The following is a 14,079-nucleotide window of genomic DNA, read 5'->3' on the forward strand; positions in this document are numbered from 1 at the left end:
ACGTATTGTACCACCCATGGAAGAATGACCCAAAGCCACCGGAGGCTACGTGGGAACCTTGTGGAAATATGGAGAAGGCCTACTAGAGCAAATATTCAAAATCTGCAAACTATAACACCTCATGGCTACTTGCGGATGGATGGGAGGATGGTTCCAGCAACAAAGTATTCACATTGGACATGTCGGAAGAACACCACTTTGGGGCTTCATTTGGTCAACAAGATTATCAAGAGATAGCTGCTGCAATCTCTCATAACCTCACAGACGTTGAAGAAATTCAAGGGGTTATGAGCTGCAAATCACTCTTTGATTAGTTGGATTGTGAGCCGCATACAAGTAAAGCAGCAGCTGTGGCTATGTTAAATATCTCTGCTGAGCATGGCAGCCTAGTACAACACATGCCAAATACATGCCAACCTAAGCCACAAGCTTTCATGCTACTGCAAGCCATGCACACTCCTTGGCTCTTTCCTACTTGGGGGCTTGATTTGATTGGAGTATTCATCAATGCAAAGTGGCTCAAAGTCTTATTACTGCCGAGTTGCTTTTGCACCTATCCTTTTGTTTTGGCTTTTCAAATTTATTTCAAAGATGAACTCCTTATGTGTTTTAACTATATGCTTTCATGACTTTTCTAGAATGCACCACCAATATGGCATGCCAAGGTGTAAGATGGTATGTGCAATGAGAATGGAGTATTTTGGAAAAAGAAAAAAGCCTCTAGAACTTTGCTTTTACCTTCTTCTGTTTTGCAAAACTTGTTCTTTGATATAAAAAAAATAGACAAACACACTTTTCATTAAAAAGCTAAGCTTCTCAGCAGTAACTATACCAAGCAAAGCCACTTAGATGGGATCCCGAACTGAAACAAGCATCAAGCCTAAGTAAAACGATGTGGAGTATGCAAAGTCAAGCTATTACAAAGCAACGAGCAGTAAAAGTGTATTTTGAGGTGCTAATGAAACCGTTGACTCCCAATTGGAATGCTCAAAAAACTTCACGACATCCGGGAATTCTTACAGAAGCCTTCGTGAAAATCATGCATACAATGGTCTAACCCTTTTAAGGCACGCAAGAGGGTGCATTTTAGGCCAAATGAGTAGACAAGCCTTGCAAAAGTTTTAAAGAGCAATGCATCGAAGATTTAGCTTAAAGGTCCTGCCAAAATTTCAGCAGCATATACCTTGTTTTTAAGGCTTGCCAACCTGTTAGAAAGATTTCAAGAAGTTCACAAGAGCAAATTCTCCCAACCAAGCAATATATCTATATATATATATATATATATAAGATGTACGGATTACAACATGCCTCAAGCATTCAGAAATTAATGCAAGTTCCAGCGGTTCAGTAGTACATTACAAAGTCATAACGATATAGTCGTTAGATTATTTGAAAAGTACACAGCCATCGCAAAAACAAAGTTACACATGCTGAAGATTAGTACATCCTATGGTATCAAGAAAGATGGAAGCTATGCACCGAGCCAACTGACCCCAAGCCAAAGAAAACAACCTGCGAAATAAAATGAGGCAGCACTGCCGGAAGGTGCAGAGCAGTGCCGGCAGCTATGTCAGATGTTCCGAGAAGAGGAGGAGTATGAGGCAGCACTGCTGGAAGGTGCAGGGAAGTTCCGGCAGCTATGACGAATGTTCCGAGAAGAGGAGGAGTATGAGGCAGCACTGCTGGAAGGTGCAAGGAAGTGCCGGCAGCTATGACGGATGTTCCGAGAAGAGGAGGAGTATGAGGCAGCATTGCTGGAAGGTGCAGGGCTGTGCCGGCAGCTATGACGGATGTTCCGAGAAGAGGAGGAGTATGAGGCAGCATTGCTGGAAGGTGCAGGGCAGTGTCGGCAGCTATGTTGGATGTTCCGAGAAGAGGAGAAGTAGGAGGCAGCACTGCTGGAAGGTGCAGGGCATGCCGGTAGCTATGTCGGATGTTCCGAGAAGAGGAGAAGTATGAGGCAGCACTGCTGGAATGTGCAGGGCAGTGTCGGCACATGCATCAGATGTCCCGAGAACATAGGGTCTAGGGGAATCATGCTGCCATGCACTATTGCCAAAGCCAAGGGGAAAACCCACACATGTAGACAATCTTGGGAAAAGTCACAGAAGAGGAATTTCCCAAGCCATAATGATACAAACACAGCAAGACGACATGGCTCACGCCTATTGACATCCCCGAAATGCTGTATCTAGTTGCTAAACCACAGAGAAGTTCTCAGAGCAATCGGGGCACCTTTCCGTAAAACCTCAAGCTTCCTTTCGTCCTCCGAAGTTAGTGTGATATGGAAGAGATCCAATTTGCCGCAATTGGGAGGTGGAAAATGTTGGCCACGTCCTCAAGTGTAGGGAGTAAACTCTCCCTATGAACAAATGAAAGTGTGTGTCTTGGTGCTCCATCACCTGACCACATGACGAAGTGTCTTGGCTTCAATATGAGTGTCACACGCCTTGGAAAAGAAAATTGCATCCAGCACCCCAGTCCGACGTAGGATGTCGCAAGTAGAAGGGTCCCTCAATTCACGGTCAACCCATTCTGACCAACCCTTGCTGATGCCGCACAGATACTGAAAAAATAAGGGGATTGCCGGAAACAATCACTGAAGCAGTTTCCGGCACTAGCTCTTCGCCTATTGCAACATGTTCACAAGCATTCTTGAGCAATGGAGGGGGTCTTCCCGTCTTCAATTTATCATCCAGTGAATAAAGGTGGCCACTAATAATTGACGACGGGTTAGTGGATGTCATGGAAGGTCTTGACAAGCGATGAATCCCTGCAAGAATTGCCAACAAAGAATATGCTGAAAAAACGGCAAAGCATAAAGCTAGTTCTCTGTGTTAAAGCCAAGCAATCTCCACACTAGCATGCAAGCCATATGAACTTTACAAGCCAAGCAAAGCAAGCTATCTCATGCCAAGTGAAATGCATAAACAAAAAAATATTTTTGAATCATCATGCAATCTATTACTCGAGCTCATGATGAGCAAATTTCCCATTCCATGCTCAATCAATCATTCAAGCAAACCCTTTTTCACAAAGCAAGTGCTACAAACTGAGCACTATTTACCTCATAGTAACCTCTTTCACAAAAACAAAATCCCTACGAGTTACACAGCATCCTTGCAGACCCATCATACACATGCTTATGTCTATTCCTATAAAGCCAAAAAAATAAACAGTTATCCATGACCAAACTCTAAGCTCATAAAGAAAAAACCAATGGTGCTTTCCTCAAGCTTTCAACAGCCTCTAATCTTATGCATTAATCATGCGATTACAAGCATGCGCTCGTAATGCATATAGTTCAACAACAATAAAGAAAAAAGGGGGTCAAGAACGCAGCACACGCAAAATATACGCCAAGCAGGGCAAGTCAAGCTCAGGCCAAAGGAAACGCTTAAGCAAATACCCAAGCAGCATGCAATTTATCCATGGCAAGCAAAATTTTCAAGCAATTCCCATGACAAGCAAATTCTCCCTCAAAATGCAAAAAGATTCAAGCATTGCAGAGCATGCACTCTGTCAACATGGGAGAAAAGTCCAGATTTATTCAAGCATGCAATCATAAGAAAAACAAGCCTAGGCCAAGATATCAGTCTATATCTATTCCTACAGAGTTAAAAAAGAAGGACCTGAGATTCCAGTGAACGAGCAAAGCCCATGGGCATAAAGAACCCAACAAGCCCCTCAATAGATTCAAGAAATTCCAAAGAGGAAAGGGCATACCTTGTCAATCACCTCAAAGGACGACCTCAAATACACCAAGAAAGAAGGGAGGTTGGTGCTAGAAGAAGGGTAGTTGGTGCCGGGAGAAGGGTAGTTGGTGCTAAAAGAATATCGTCTCTTCTATTTCACGATACCATCTCCTTCAGCACCATCGTTGATCTCATTATTTATACAACCAGCTGACCCATCATTGCAATTATCCCCATGTTCTTCTGCGCAGACTTTGGCACCATCATTATTTTCATGCATACTTGAGAATTGGTCTTTCTGAAGATGGATACTTCGGCAACTAATACTTGCAAGAACTTCTTCTCGTGGCTATATGACAACTTCAATTAAAGAAGAACGATCATGTTTCAAGAGTACATTTGCAGCTGAACATGCTTAGGGATTGGTGCAGAAAGTTCTGCTCTGGCCTGGAGAGGGCTAATCGCGACCACTTTTGGTATAAACTTCTTTGGTCTCTTAGAATTTCACCGCTTTTGGAAGTAAAAGCCAAGTTGCACCTTTCACTTAGAGAAATAACTTTCTCTTCCAGCACTAGCCTTGGATGACGATCAAGCAGAGAAATGCATAAACAACACGCTCAATGCTAAAACATGCCAAGCAAAACTTATAGACGAGCTTTCCTACCATGTCAACTGGACATCCCACCTTTGGAAAATCGCTAAAAATCAAGCCTATAACCAAAAAATCCCAAACTTTCCAGATTCTTACTAGACATATCAAACTTCATTTTCCTAAAATTTCATTACATTTAGAGTTAGGGAAGGCTGTCAAACAGATTCCCAAAACATGTCACGCAGCAGGAATTGCACAACCCCAGCAGCTTAGCCCATACTTTGAAATTACTCCAAAAATTCATTTTTGCTTCAAATGACACAAGACCAGTTCCAACACAACCATTGAGAAGTCTATTTTCATGTATCAAAAGCTCCAACTTAGATTCGAAAAGAAAGTTTTCAAAAGTTTACAAAACAGCCAGCAAGCTACTATGAGTTACTTATCACAAACACTTGGCATGCATTATTCAAGGGGAGCTTGTATGAGTCTTGTTTATCACCAAGCTGAAATACTAAATCACAAGCTCAACCACAGAATTCAGTGCTTAATTTACAAATTTTGAGAAATACAAATGAACTCAGGCTTCAAGAAAACAAGCATGCATCAAAGGCGTCAACATCAATCCATACACATACTTTAGAAAAATGAGGGCAGAGAACACTACAATGGTTGGATGATTCTCAATTTTGGATATGTTGTAAACAACACAATCTCAAGCAAATTTCATAAAGCAAGCACAGTCACCAGAGTAGTAGATATTAAAAACAAGTGCAGAAACCGAATCTGCAGAAACTCACCAGCCATTGATGAATACGGAAGCTGCAGACCCATTTTGAGGCATCAAAAAAATTCAGAAAATTCTCAAAAGTTTACAGGCTTTAGTCCTCGAGCAGATGAACAACTTTTATGAAGAAAGTTTTCTGATCAGAACTTCCGAAATGGGACTTCTAAATTGATAAATAGTACCCACGGGTTTGGATTCTTGAAGAAGAAGAAGAAAGAAGACACCGAAGAGGAAAGAAAAGAAAGAAGAAACCAAATGAGGAAAGCAGAATTGTGGCAGAACCGTAAATCCAAGCAAAAATCATGGCAGAATTCGAAATATAAGCAAAGGTGGTGGTAGAATCGTAGATTCAAGCAAGATTGGTGGCAGAAATGTAAATACATGCAAACTCAGTGGCATAATCATAAATTCAGACAAGATGGGGAAGCAATTCTTGGCAAAGCAATCTCTACAAAACACCAAAAACAATCCAGATTGGGAAACCACAAATAGCTGCTGGAGCGTATAAATTTGATTTTTGGGTCGGGTTTAATTATTCGGCCCATTCCAGCACTTATCCATGGCCCTAATAATTAAGGGGGCTAATGTTGAGGCCCAAAAAATCCATGGTTGGGCCCAAATAAATCCCTAGCCCAAAATGATATATTATTGAAAAAAGATCCGATTTGGAGCACATGAAAGTATGACATACACGAGTCATACTCCGCACGCCATGCTAAATAAAAATTCGTCATGCTAGAAATTGAGATTAAAATTATAAAATGCATTTAGCTCTACAAATCCATGCCAATTATCCTATCAAGCGTCATATTTAAAAGCATGCCAAGCAACATGCCATGCCAAGCGGAAAATTATTATTTCACACCCAATCGCACTACAAGCTTAAGTGGGCTCAAGCCACTCGAATGCCCGGGGCTTGCTTGAGTGGATTGTGGTATGGATGGTAATAAATTGTCATGAGGCCCATTTATGGACCGAGAAATGGAAGTTTCGGGTCGCTTGGGAGACTCGGGACTCAAGCCCATTTCTTAGGCCCAAATGTGGGTAAGCACAAGAGAGAAAGTAGCCCATTGCCCCAATTAAAATATCCCAACCAAAAGATAGCCCATTACTACAACCAAGATGGCCCAACACTTGATAAGCTTAGCCCATTTATTTGACAAGTCATATTGTTGTCTCAAGAAGCCCATACAATTAGCATAAAAGTCAACAGGAGCCTCAGCACTTGGGTGAAAACAAAAGCTACGAAAAGAAGCAAAGGTGTCCATGTATGCAGAGCCGCTGGAAGCTTCAGCACATGATGGGGGAACAAATTTCCAGCAAAGGCATTCGAAGGACCAAGGAATTTTGGCACGCAAGGAAGGATGTCATCCTTTAAACCAGCAGGCGCACCCATTTTCTTTCCTTCATCAGATTTGGCCATGGAAAGAGGAAGAAAGAGGAGAAAGAAGATGGATGAAAATGGAAGCTCTCCTCTGAAGCAACCACCGGAAGAAGCCTAGAGCTCCCAAAAATCTCTGATTTTGTGGGATTGGGCAGAACTGATTTTTGCCACCATGAGGTAAGTCAAGAAAGAGGAGAAGAAAGGAAGAGGAAAGCTTAGCTAGATTGGGAAGAAACCATTAGGGTTTCTTGGAGAAGACCCATTCCCAACAGCTATAAATAGGACCCCTTCTACCCAACAACCCACAACCTTCAGAGAGCAAGCTTCCTCTCTCACATGCAAATCCAGTAATTTTCGTGCTTTACTTACCCATTTCCCTTAGCTCCCCTGTTCTGGCAGATTGGCTGCAGCTTTGACTGAGTCACTGTCAAGCTGCCGGAAACTGCTAAGATTACCCACAATTCTTCATAATCCTTCTCCCACTTCATCAAACCTCCTTAGAATCCCTTTCTCTTTCCCTTAGAACCTCTGCCCCTCATAGGAACTCACAGCTCTCTCTCTCAAGTGCTAAACTAATGATAATTTTGCTCCCATGCCATAATCTTCTCATGCAAAGCTAGAAGATTTATCTGTAATTTGTCGTTATTTTCATCGGTAAAGGTAACCAAAGAGTTTCCTAAGGCGTTGTCACCTTTTCGGGACATCTTTGGAGCTTAATCTTCGGACTCAGACACAAAGGGGACATTTGCATCAGATTGCTCCTTGCAGCAGCCCCGCCCACTTGCTGCCGGAAGAAAAAGACCCCTACAGCCATAAAATTCAAAATGAGTTGATAGCTATTTTAGCATCAAATGTTAAACATGTAATCTTGAAAAAATAAAAATGGCAAACTATTTTTTAATCATTCTTCATTTTACTTATGATGCAAGTCACATAGAACAAATGACTTTAATATTGAGGTGTGCTTATTGTGGGAACCGAATTTTAGCAAAACCCTAGGTCAAATATTTCTTTCCATTTGGGGATTATTTGATTTGGGGATTCTTGCCTTGAATTAGGGATTTGATTCTCATCAAATCCCTAATTGATTTGAATCTCCTAAAATCAGGAAAAATAATTCATTTCCCAATAAGGATTATTTTTCCCCAAACCCTAACCCTCCGAGGCTTTATAAAAACGAGACTAATGCAAGGCATGAGGTAAGCCATTCTAAGCTCTCAAATTACTGCAGAAATTCCCCTCCTTGCCGCCACCTCCCTCTCTTCCTTATACAAGGCTCCGGCCACCGCACACGGCTCCAACCACCCGGTTCTCTCCCCGAGAGAGCTCTGTACCCTTTTAAGCTATTGTTTCTCTACGAATCAATCAAACTAACATAGGCATCGAAGGGTCTTTGGCCAACACCCCCTGGGTGTGGTCCTTTTACTCCGATTGGTTTTGCAGGGAGAAAGAGTTCGAGGAAGGAGAAAGGAGAATCTATTGATCGAATATTTTAAGGGACGAAAATCACTCCCACACTTATCCCATTAGGTTTTTCCTAAACAAGGTTTTAATGAGGCCTCAAAATGTTATTCTTTATCTTTTGTAGACTCTTCCAACTTTAATAAAATTAATGAGTTGATAAAAAAAAAATTATAATTTTAGTGTTTAATTTTTCTAAAGGGGCACACTTTAGAAATTTGCCCAAAGTCTTAGAAAAGCTAGGACCAGCTTTGTCGATATGTACTTTTTAATAGATTGAGTTAAAATCAATATAGCATCTTTCTTTAAGTAAATTTTTTTCGTGATCCCAAAATAAAACTTGTGTACAAGTTAAAGTCAGATATCTAAAATTTTCCGGCTAAGTTTTTATGCATTGAATTTTGAGATGAGAGTTTCATGGTAGCTAAGATATGAGAGAAACTCTCATGCAACGAGGATAACATTTTTTGCTATTTCTGGCCAATAACACAATGATACGAGGGATAACTTTTTCACATATAATTGTGTTATCGGTCGGAAATAGCAAAACAATGATATCCCTGTTACAAGTAATTGTTATTTTTTCCTAGGATAGGGCTTTTGGTTTTTTTTTGTCGCTTGCTTAATTTCTTTTTGTCATTTTGTCTACGTGTTGATTTTCAGAGCGAATACCTTTTTCTTCGTTTACATATTGAGAGTTTGCATGTAAAAAGCAAACCTCTTTCTGTCGTTTTTGTTTACTTACTCACTCTTCGTCGTTTTGCTTACTTAATCACTTTTTGTCGTTTTGTTTACTTAATGTTAATCTCCTTTGGTCGTTTTTTATTTTTTTTATGAAGACATATTGCTGAAAACTAATTCCCACGTGTGTTGCAAACATGCACAACACACCACCTGGTCACTGATTACATCTATCTACAACCACAAAACCAGAAACTATAACTTAAAATTCCACATCAAATTATGAGATATGGCCCCTCCCAGAAAAAGAAAAGGAAAACAAAAGAGAGTATTCTCATCTAAATGTGAAGTCACACTATTGTATCAGATCCTTATAGACAACCCTAGAGGCGCAGGGACTCATCCAGTCCAGCTGTGCCCTTGTGCATTGGATCCACCCCGGCAGCTAGTCGGTGTCACAGTAACCCAGGCCATACCATACTTGCTGCTGGACACCAGCATGAAGTAGTATGAGTTACAAAAGCCAAGTGAATGTCAAGATTATTATGAAAGCCTCCAAGACCCTCAGCCCATCCTCCGTATCCTCCAATGTTTATTTACTTGCATGCCAACCCAAAGGCTAGTACAGTGAGAGCCCATGCTGCCAAAATTCATGACGATCCTGCTGCAGCTAAGGCTGTCACTCCTCCAAGCTCTGATATGGTTTGCTCCAGCCAACTTTGATGCTACGCTCCCATCACACCAGCCAATGCCAATATGGAGGGTATAAGAAAGAACATTGTTGCGCAGCATTTCCTCCAAACTAGGATGGTTGGTCTGGCAATTTAAAACACCAACTAGCAAAACCAACTACAATCAAATACATTATCAAGTTGAGAAACAGCAATGGAGCAAATACATATCAATTTGAGAAACAGCAATGGAGCTGCCACGTTCCTTCCCACTGTCTCAGCCATATCTCATTATAGATCTCACAAATAAAAGCAACAAATTAAAACCAAGCTTTGTCTCTCTTGTTGGGGATAATATTTCAGGAATATTTTTTGCTTCCTTTTTTTTAATTTTGTGTAATTACTTACCCTTTGTATAATCCTATTGTAAACCATTTTACGGTTTACCACTTTGTACATCTATATACACATTGTAGGAGAAGATTATACCTTGACGTGTCCTTTTTTTAAGGGTTTGCTATTGTGTATTTCCGCTGCGATTTGCTGGTACGGGTTCTACTTTGTTGGAACCCTCTATTCTTTTATCTACTTCTGACCCACTGCCAAGTAATGGTACAAATACATGGGTAGTTGATACTTAAGCTAGTGATCATATGACCTTTGACTCTCGCATTTTTGTTCACTTATCTTCTAAGCCCCGCCACTCGGGAGTTTAGACCTAAGTTGTGGGATTGTGGATCCGAGGCAGGGACGAAGGACACCTGAGTTTAGATTTATTTTATTTATTAAAGATAGAGGAGAAATTTATGAGAGGAATGAGTGAGGAGGGAAAAACTATTAAAAATAAAAACTTGAAAAGAAAAACTATTTAGAATGGCATTTGATGTCCCTCAACCATCCCTCCCCCTTCCTCTTTTTTTCTCCATCCTTTTTCTCATGCATTTCCTCTCTGAATTAATTTCCTCCAACTTTTTAACCATGACCCGACTATTTGACGAAAAAGGACATGACTAAATGAACGCTACCAAAAGAAAAGTTAAAAACATTGATAGAACGTAAAAACAATGAACCACAATGAGCAAAAAGTAGCAAACATTTGAACTACTGTACCACAATGGTCAAGTCCTTCCAGTAACAAGGTTAACGTAATCTGACAATTGACCTTAATAAAAAAATGGAATGACATGGATTAAGAACAATCCAATGAACGCTATGATTCCACACCCACACTGCTATCTTAAAGATTTTCCATGGGTGTGAACTGGACAGTTTGGGGTTTAACGACCCAATATCCAATAAAAACGGAAGCACATAATGAGATTACTGATAACAAAAGGGCAAAAACACTAGCAGCACTGACTGAGCTACGTGGTCTTGCCATGGTAAGCACAGAACTTCCCAAAGAGATGTCTATGGGGACCCAATCACAGCTAACAGAATAGTGTCCAGAGCCGTGCCACGGTTTTCCATCAACTGGATACCAAAATGCAACTGACATTTTACTTGATCCTCCAATTGTGAATTGCACATCCTACAGAAACAAGTAAAAAACTCATTTTAAACTCATTACAATGTTGATATTTTAATTGAAATCTATGTATAACAGATTACAATGTCAATTTTACTTGGAATCTATAATATCTATATATAAAAGAGACCTAGTATACTGTCAATATTTTCTTTGGAATCTAAATAAATAGACCAATAATCACATCATATCAACTGTGTAATATGTATGGACCAAAAGATGGGTGAAAATAAATTCCAACACAACAGTATAGCACAAACCAGTAATCATTCCAAAAAGATTTTTCGTACAGTAAGTTTGGTTGACACCATGTACATATTCTAAAAGATAGACTTGTTAAACTGCCAAGAAGTTTGTAAGTAAAAACAGCAAAGGACAAAAATAAAAAAGCAACGGATCATCAGATAATTGCAGCAATCTTGTCTAAGGGATGGATATGCATTTTCAATCAGCAACAAGGCTATTTAGTGTTTGTCCATAATCCTCTTCGTTCAACACAAAACAACAAGAATGATCAACTCTTCAAGCAACTTACACAACATGTGCTACAAGATGTACCAACAATTAGAGGGGAAAGGGTTTTTGAAAAGAACTCAAATCCAGGTAGCTAGAAATTTAAAAGTGCCAGGTGAACCTGTTGAAGACGATCCATAGTTCTCAAAGGCCTAGAGAATTCAAAGTAAAATGTTCCCTTTTGACCATCTGATGCATAAGGACTGTCTTCTTCCACAAAACCTGTCATAGTCAACAATAAAAAAAAACATAAACAACGCAAAAAAGAAATATATTTGTTTCTGGGGAAGTATGGTTCAGTAGATAATGCATGGTCGTGTCACATACACGGATGCAAAATTATATTCAAATGACAAACCATATAACAAAGATTGATAATTACCTGAGTGAACATTGAAGCTACTGTGCCACCAAGCACCCTTCCAATCATTTTGTCCACTAGAATCATTTGCTGACAATGGACAGAGATAAACTAGATAATTTGATCACTGGAACTCATTTAAAAGCAAATACAAAAACTTAGAGAAAAGGAGTTTTCCGCAGGTGGGGGAATTCCACCAGTGGTTGAATTAAAGCAGTACTTTTTGCAGTCAGTACTTTTCCTAATGGGGATATGAGGGGGAAAATTGTTGACAAACTAATGGAAATCAAATAGTAATCTCCGGAAGATAATAGTTAAAAGTTGTTAGCTGGACCAGGGATATTCAACATAATGAATGAGATCACTTTTTAATATAACCCATCTTGAGGATTGTGACGTTGGAGAACCACTTCATAGATTTAATGCTGCTTTTGTGACTTCCTAACTCTAGCAGTCACTTCCTTAGTCCTTTCTTCTATCATATAGGCATGGTTCATGCCCCATTAAGAAAAATAGAGTAAAGTAGCAATAGGATAAATTACTCTCAGAAATACCTGAAGAACCAATTCCATCTAGGTATCTACAATGCGGGTTCCAAGCATAAAGATCAACTAAATGACCAAACCTGTTCAAACAAAGATGACAAGTATATACAATAAAATGGAGTCTATAAAAGATAAATCAGAATCAAATTAACCAACAAGTGGATCATTGCTATAAGGTGAAGAAATGAATTGTACTACAGCACCTGTCGCCTCCATTTCCAACCCTGTTGTCTATAGGGTTGCCACCATAGAGCCGTCCAGGAATAGCATTCCCAATTGAGAAGTGCAATATATCAACTTCATGGCCCTTGCACGTCTTGTTTGTGCAAGAGTCAACTCCTTCCTTACAGCCACCCATCTAGCAACACAAAAATCCTTTTGGTTTGAACTCCACAGTACATGAAGGAAGACCAAAACAAAGCAAAGAAGGTTGCACAAGTTTATTGAAAAATGAAAAACACATCCATAGTCCAATATGCCAATGGAGTAACTTACACTATGATAAGTTGCATCTTCACCAATTTGAAACATGAGGGCAACAGATGGGCATTTATTGTTGTCACTAAGTCAGGAGAGGAAAAAAACAAATCAACAAACTCTTTGTTGTTAAGATAAAAAGGCATGAAATTCAGTGGTAGTGCAATCCAACAAAGCATGCACTTCAAGCACATAATCAACCAACACATCAAAGTAGAAAAAAGACCAGATAATGACTAACAAAATCTTCAAAGATATGGCAAACACATAAATTCCATGTCCTCCAACAAAAAAAATAACATTCATTGTACTAAAAAGAGAGTCAAAGAACATCTTAAATGACAATGAGAATTTGGAGTGAACCGCAATTCTTGCCACTAATACTGAACATTGAAACCAAATCAAACAAACAAGAAATTAGTTCAGAGTCAACCACAAAGATATGAAAATATTCATTCCTTCCACCAAAAAACATACCCCTTAGAGTAAGCGTAGTCCCCATCAACTTGAACCATAAAGAAGACATCACGGCCATCATGCAAAGCCTACCGTCAAAATATAACAAAAAGAAAATCAAATTCATATTTAAAACCAACCAAATTATATGTTCAAACAGTAAATCAAGAATACCTTAACTGTCATTTTTCCACCTCTGTACTCGTTTTCAGCATCTGGGTCAAGGGCAGGGCGGAGAGAGAACTCGAACCCATCCATGTCCTTCCAGTCGTCGGCATGACCATCGAGCGTAATAAGACCGGGTCCGAACTCGGCCTGGACCCGGATGTCAGAGTCCGACTCACAGCTCCATTCACCCGACTCTTCGTGCGAATTGGCCTGTCGTATCAGCAGCACACAAAATACCAATAGCACTAGCACTACTCGAAGCATTCTGTAGAGGATAACGAACTTTTAGGCTTGAATTTGATGAGTACACCGTGCAACGCCCTATGTTCTGCATCCCGTGAAATATAATTGGTACTGGGGCTTGACTTTTGATGCTGATTTTCTCATGTACGACCTTATATTTTGAATAGAAAATTATTTTCTGTTTTTTATCGAGATTTTCTATTTAAACTCCACACTTCTCTTAGTTCACCATATGTTCTAAATTCACTTCAATTTTTAATTTAAATTTTCACAATTTCTAATAAAACCCCACTATCTTCCCAAACTCCCCTTAAATACACCCCAAGCTGAAAAAAAAAATAAGAAATAAAATAGATGTTCTATTTAAACCCCACAATTTTCTTTGTTCACCCCAATATTTAAATCATTAAACAATATTTGTAGTATACATGAGATTTTGTTTGGGGTGAAAGTTTGAAGCAAAAGTATGTGCTAGGCATTAGTTTAAGGACGATTTGAAGGCATTAGTTTGAAGCAA

General features: G+C 39.6%; 1 protein-coding gene, 1 long non-coding RNA gene and 1 pseudogene across 3 annotated transcripts; all 3 read right to left on the bottom strand.

Moving 5' to 3' along the window:
• Positions 1-1,248: 1,248 nt before the first annotated feature.
• On the bottom strand, positions 1,249-5,343 carry LOC110755915 (uncharacterized). Of its 2 annotated transcripts, none has more exons than XR_015826061.1 (3): positions 5,088-5,343; positions 3,727-4,271; positions 1,249-2,773 (listed from the first exon to the last, which is right to left on the bottom strand). It is a non-coding gene; the product is annotated as an uncharacterized LOC110755915 (long non-coding RNA). The 2 variants fall into 2 exon arrangements; XR_015826062.1 differs by having other exon boundaries at positions 3,727-4,380.
• Positions 5,344-8,983: 3,640 nt separating this feature from the next.
• Positions 8,984-9,495, bottom strand: LOC148291064 (membrane protein PM19L-like; annotated as a pseudogene).
• Positions 9,496-10,346: 851 nt separating this feature from the next.
• Positions 10,347-13,687, bottom strand: LOC110755931 (heme binding protein). Its single transcript, XM_021957258.2, has 8 exons — positions 13,326-13,687; positions 13,173-13,240; positions 12,714-12,780; positions 12,422-12,576; positions 12,228-12,298; positions 11,695-11,763; positions 11,434-11,534; positions 10,347-10,802 (listed from the first exon to the last, which is right to left on the bottom strand). Exons 1-8 carry the CDS (start codon positions 13,581-13,583, stop codon positions 10,509-10,511), a joined length of 1,083 nt encoding a protein of 360 aa, XP_021812950.1. The 5' UTR covers positions 13,584-13,687; the 3' UTR covers positions 10,347-10,508.
• Between the last annotated feature and the right edge of the window lie 392 nt (positions 13,688-14,079).

Source organism: Prunus avium, chromosome 8 (assembly GCF_965620075.1).
Source record: "Prunus avium chromosome 8, drPruAviu1.hap1.1, whole genome shotgun sequence".
Taxonomy (NCBI): domain Eukaryota; kingdom Viridiplantae; phylum Streptophyta; class Magnoliopsida; order Rosales; family Rosaceae; genus Prunus; species Prunus avium.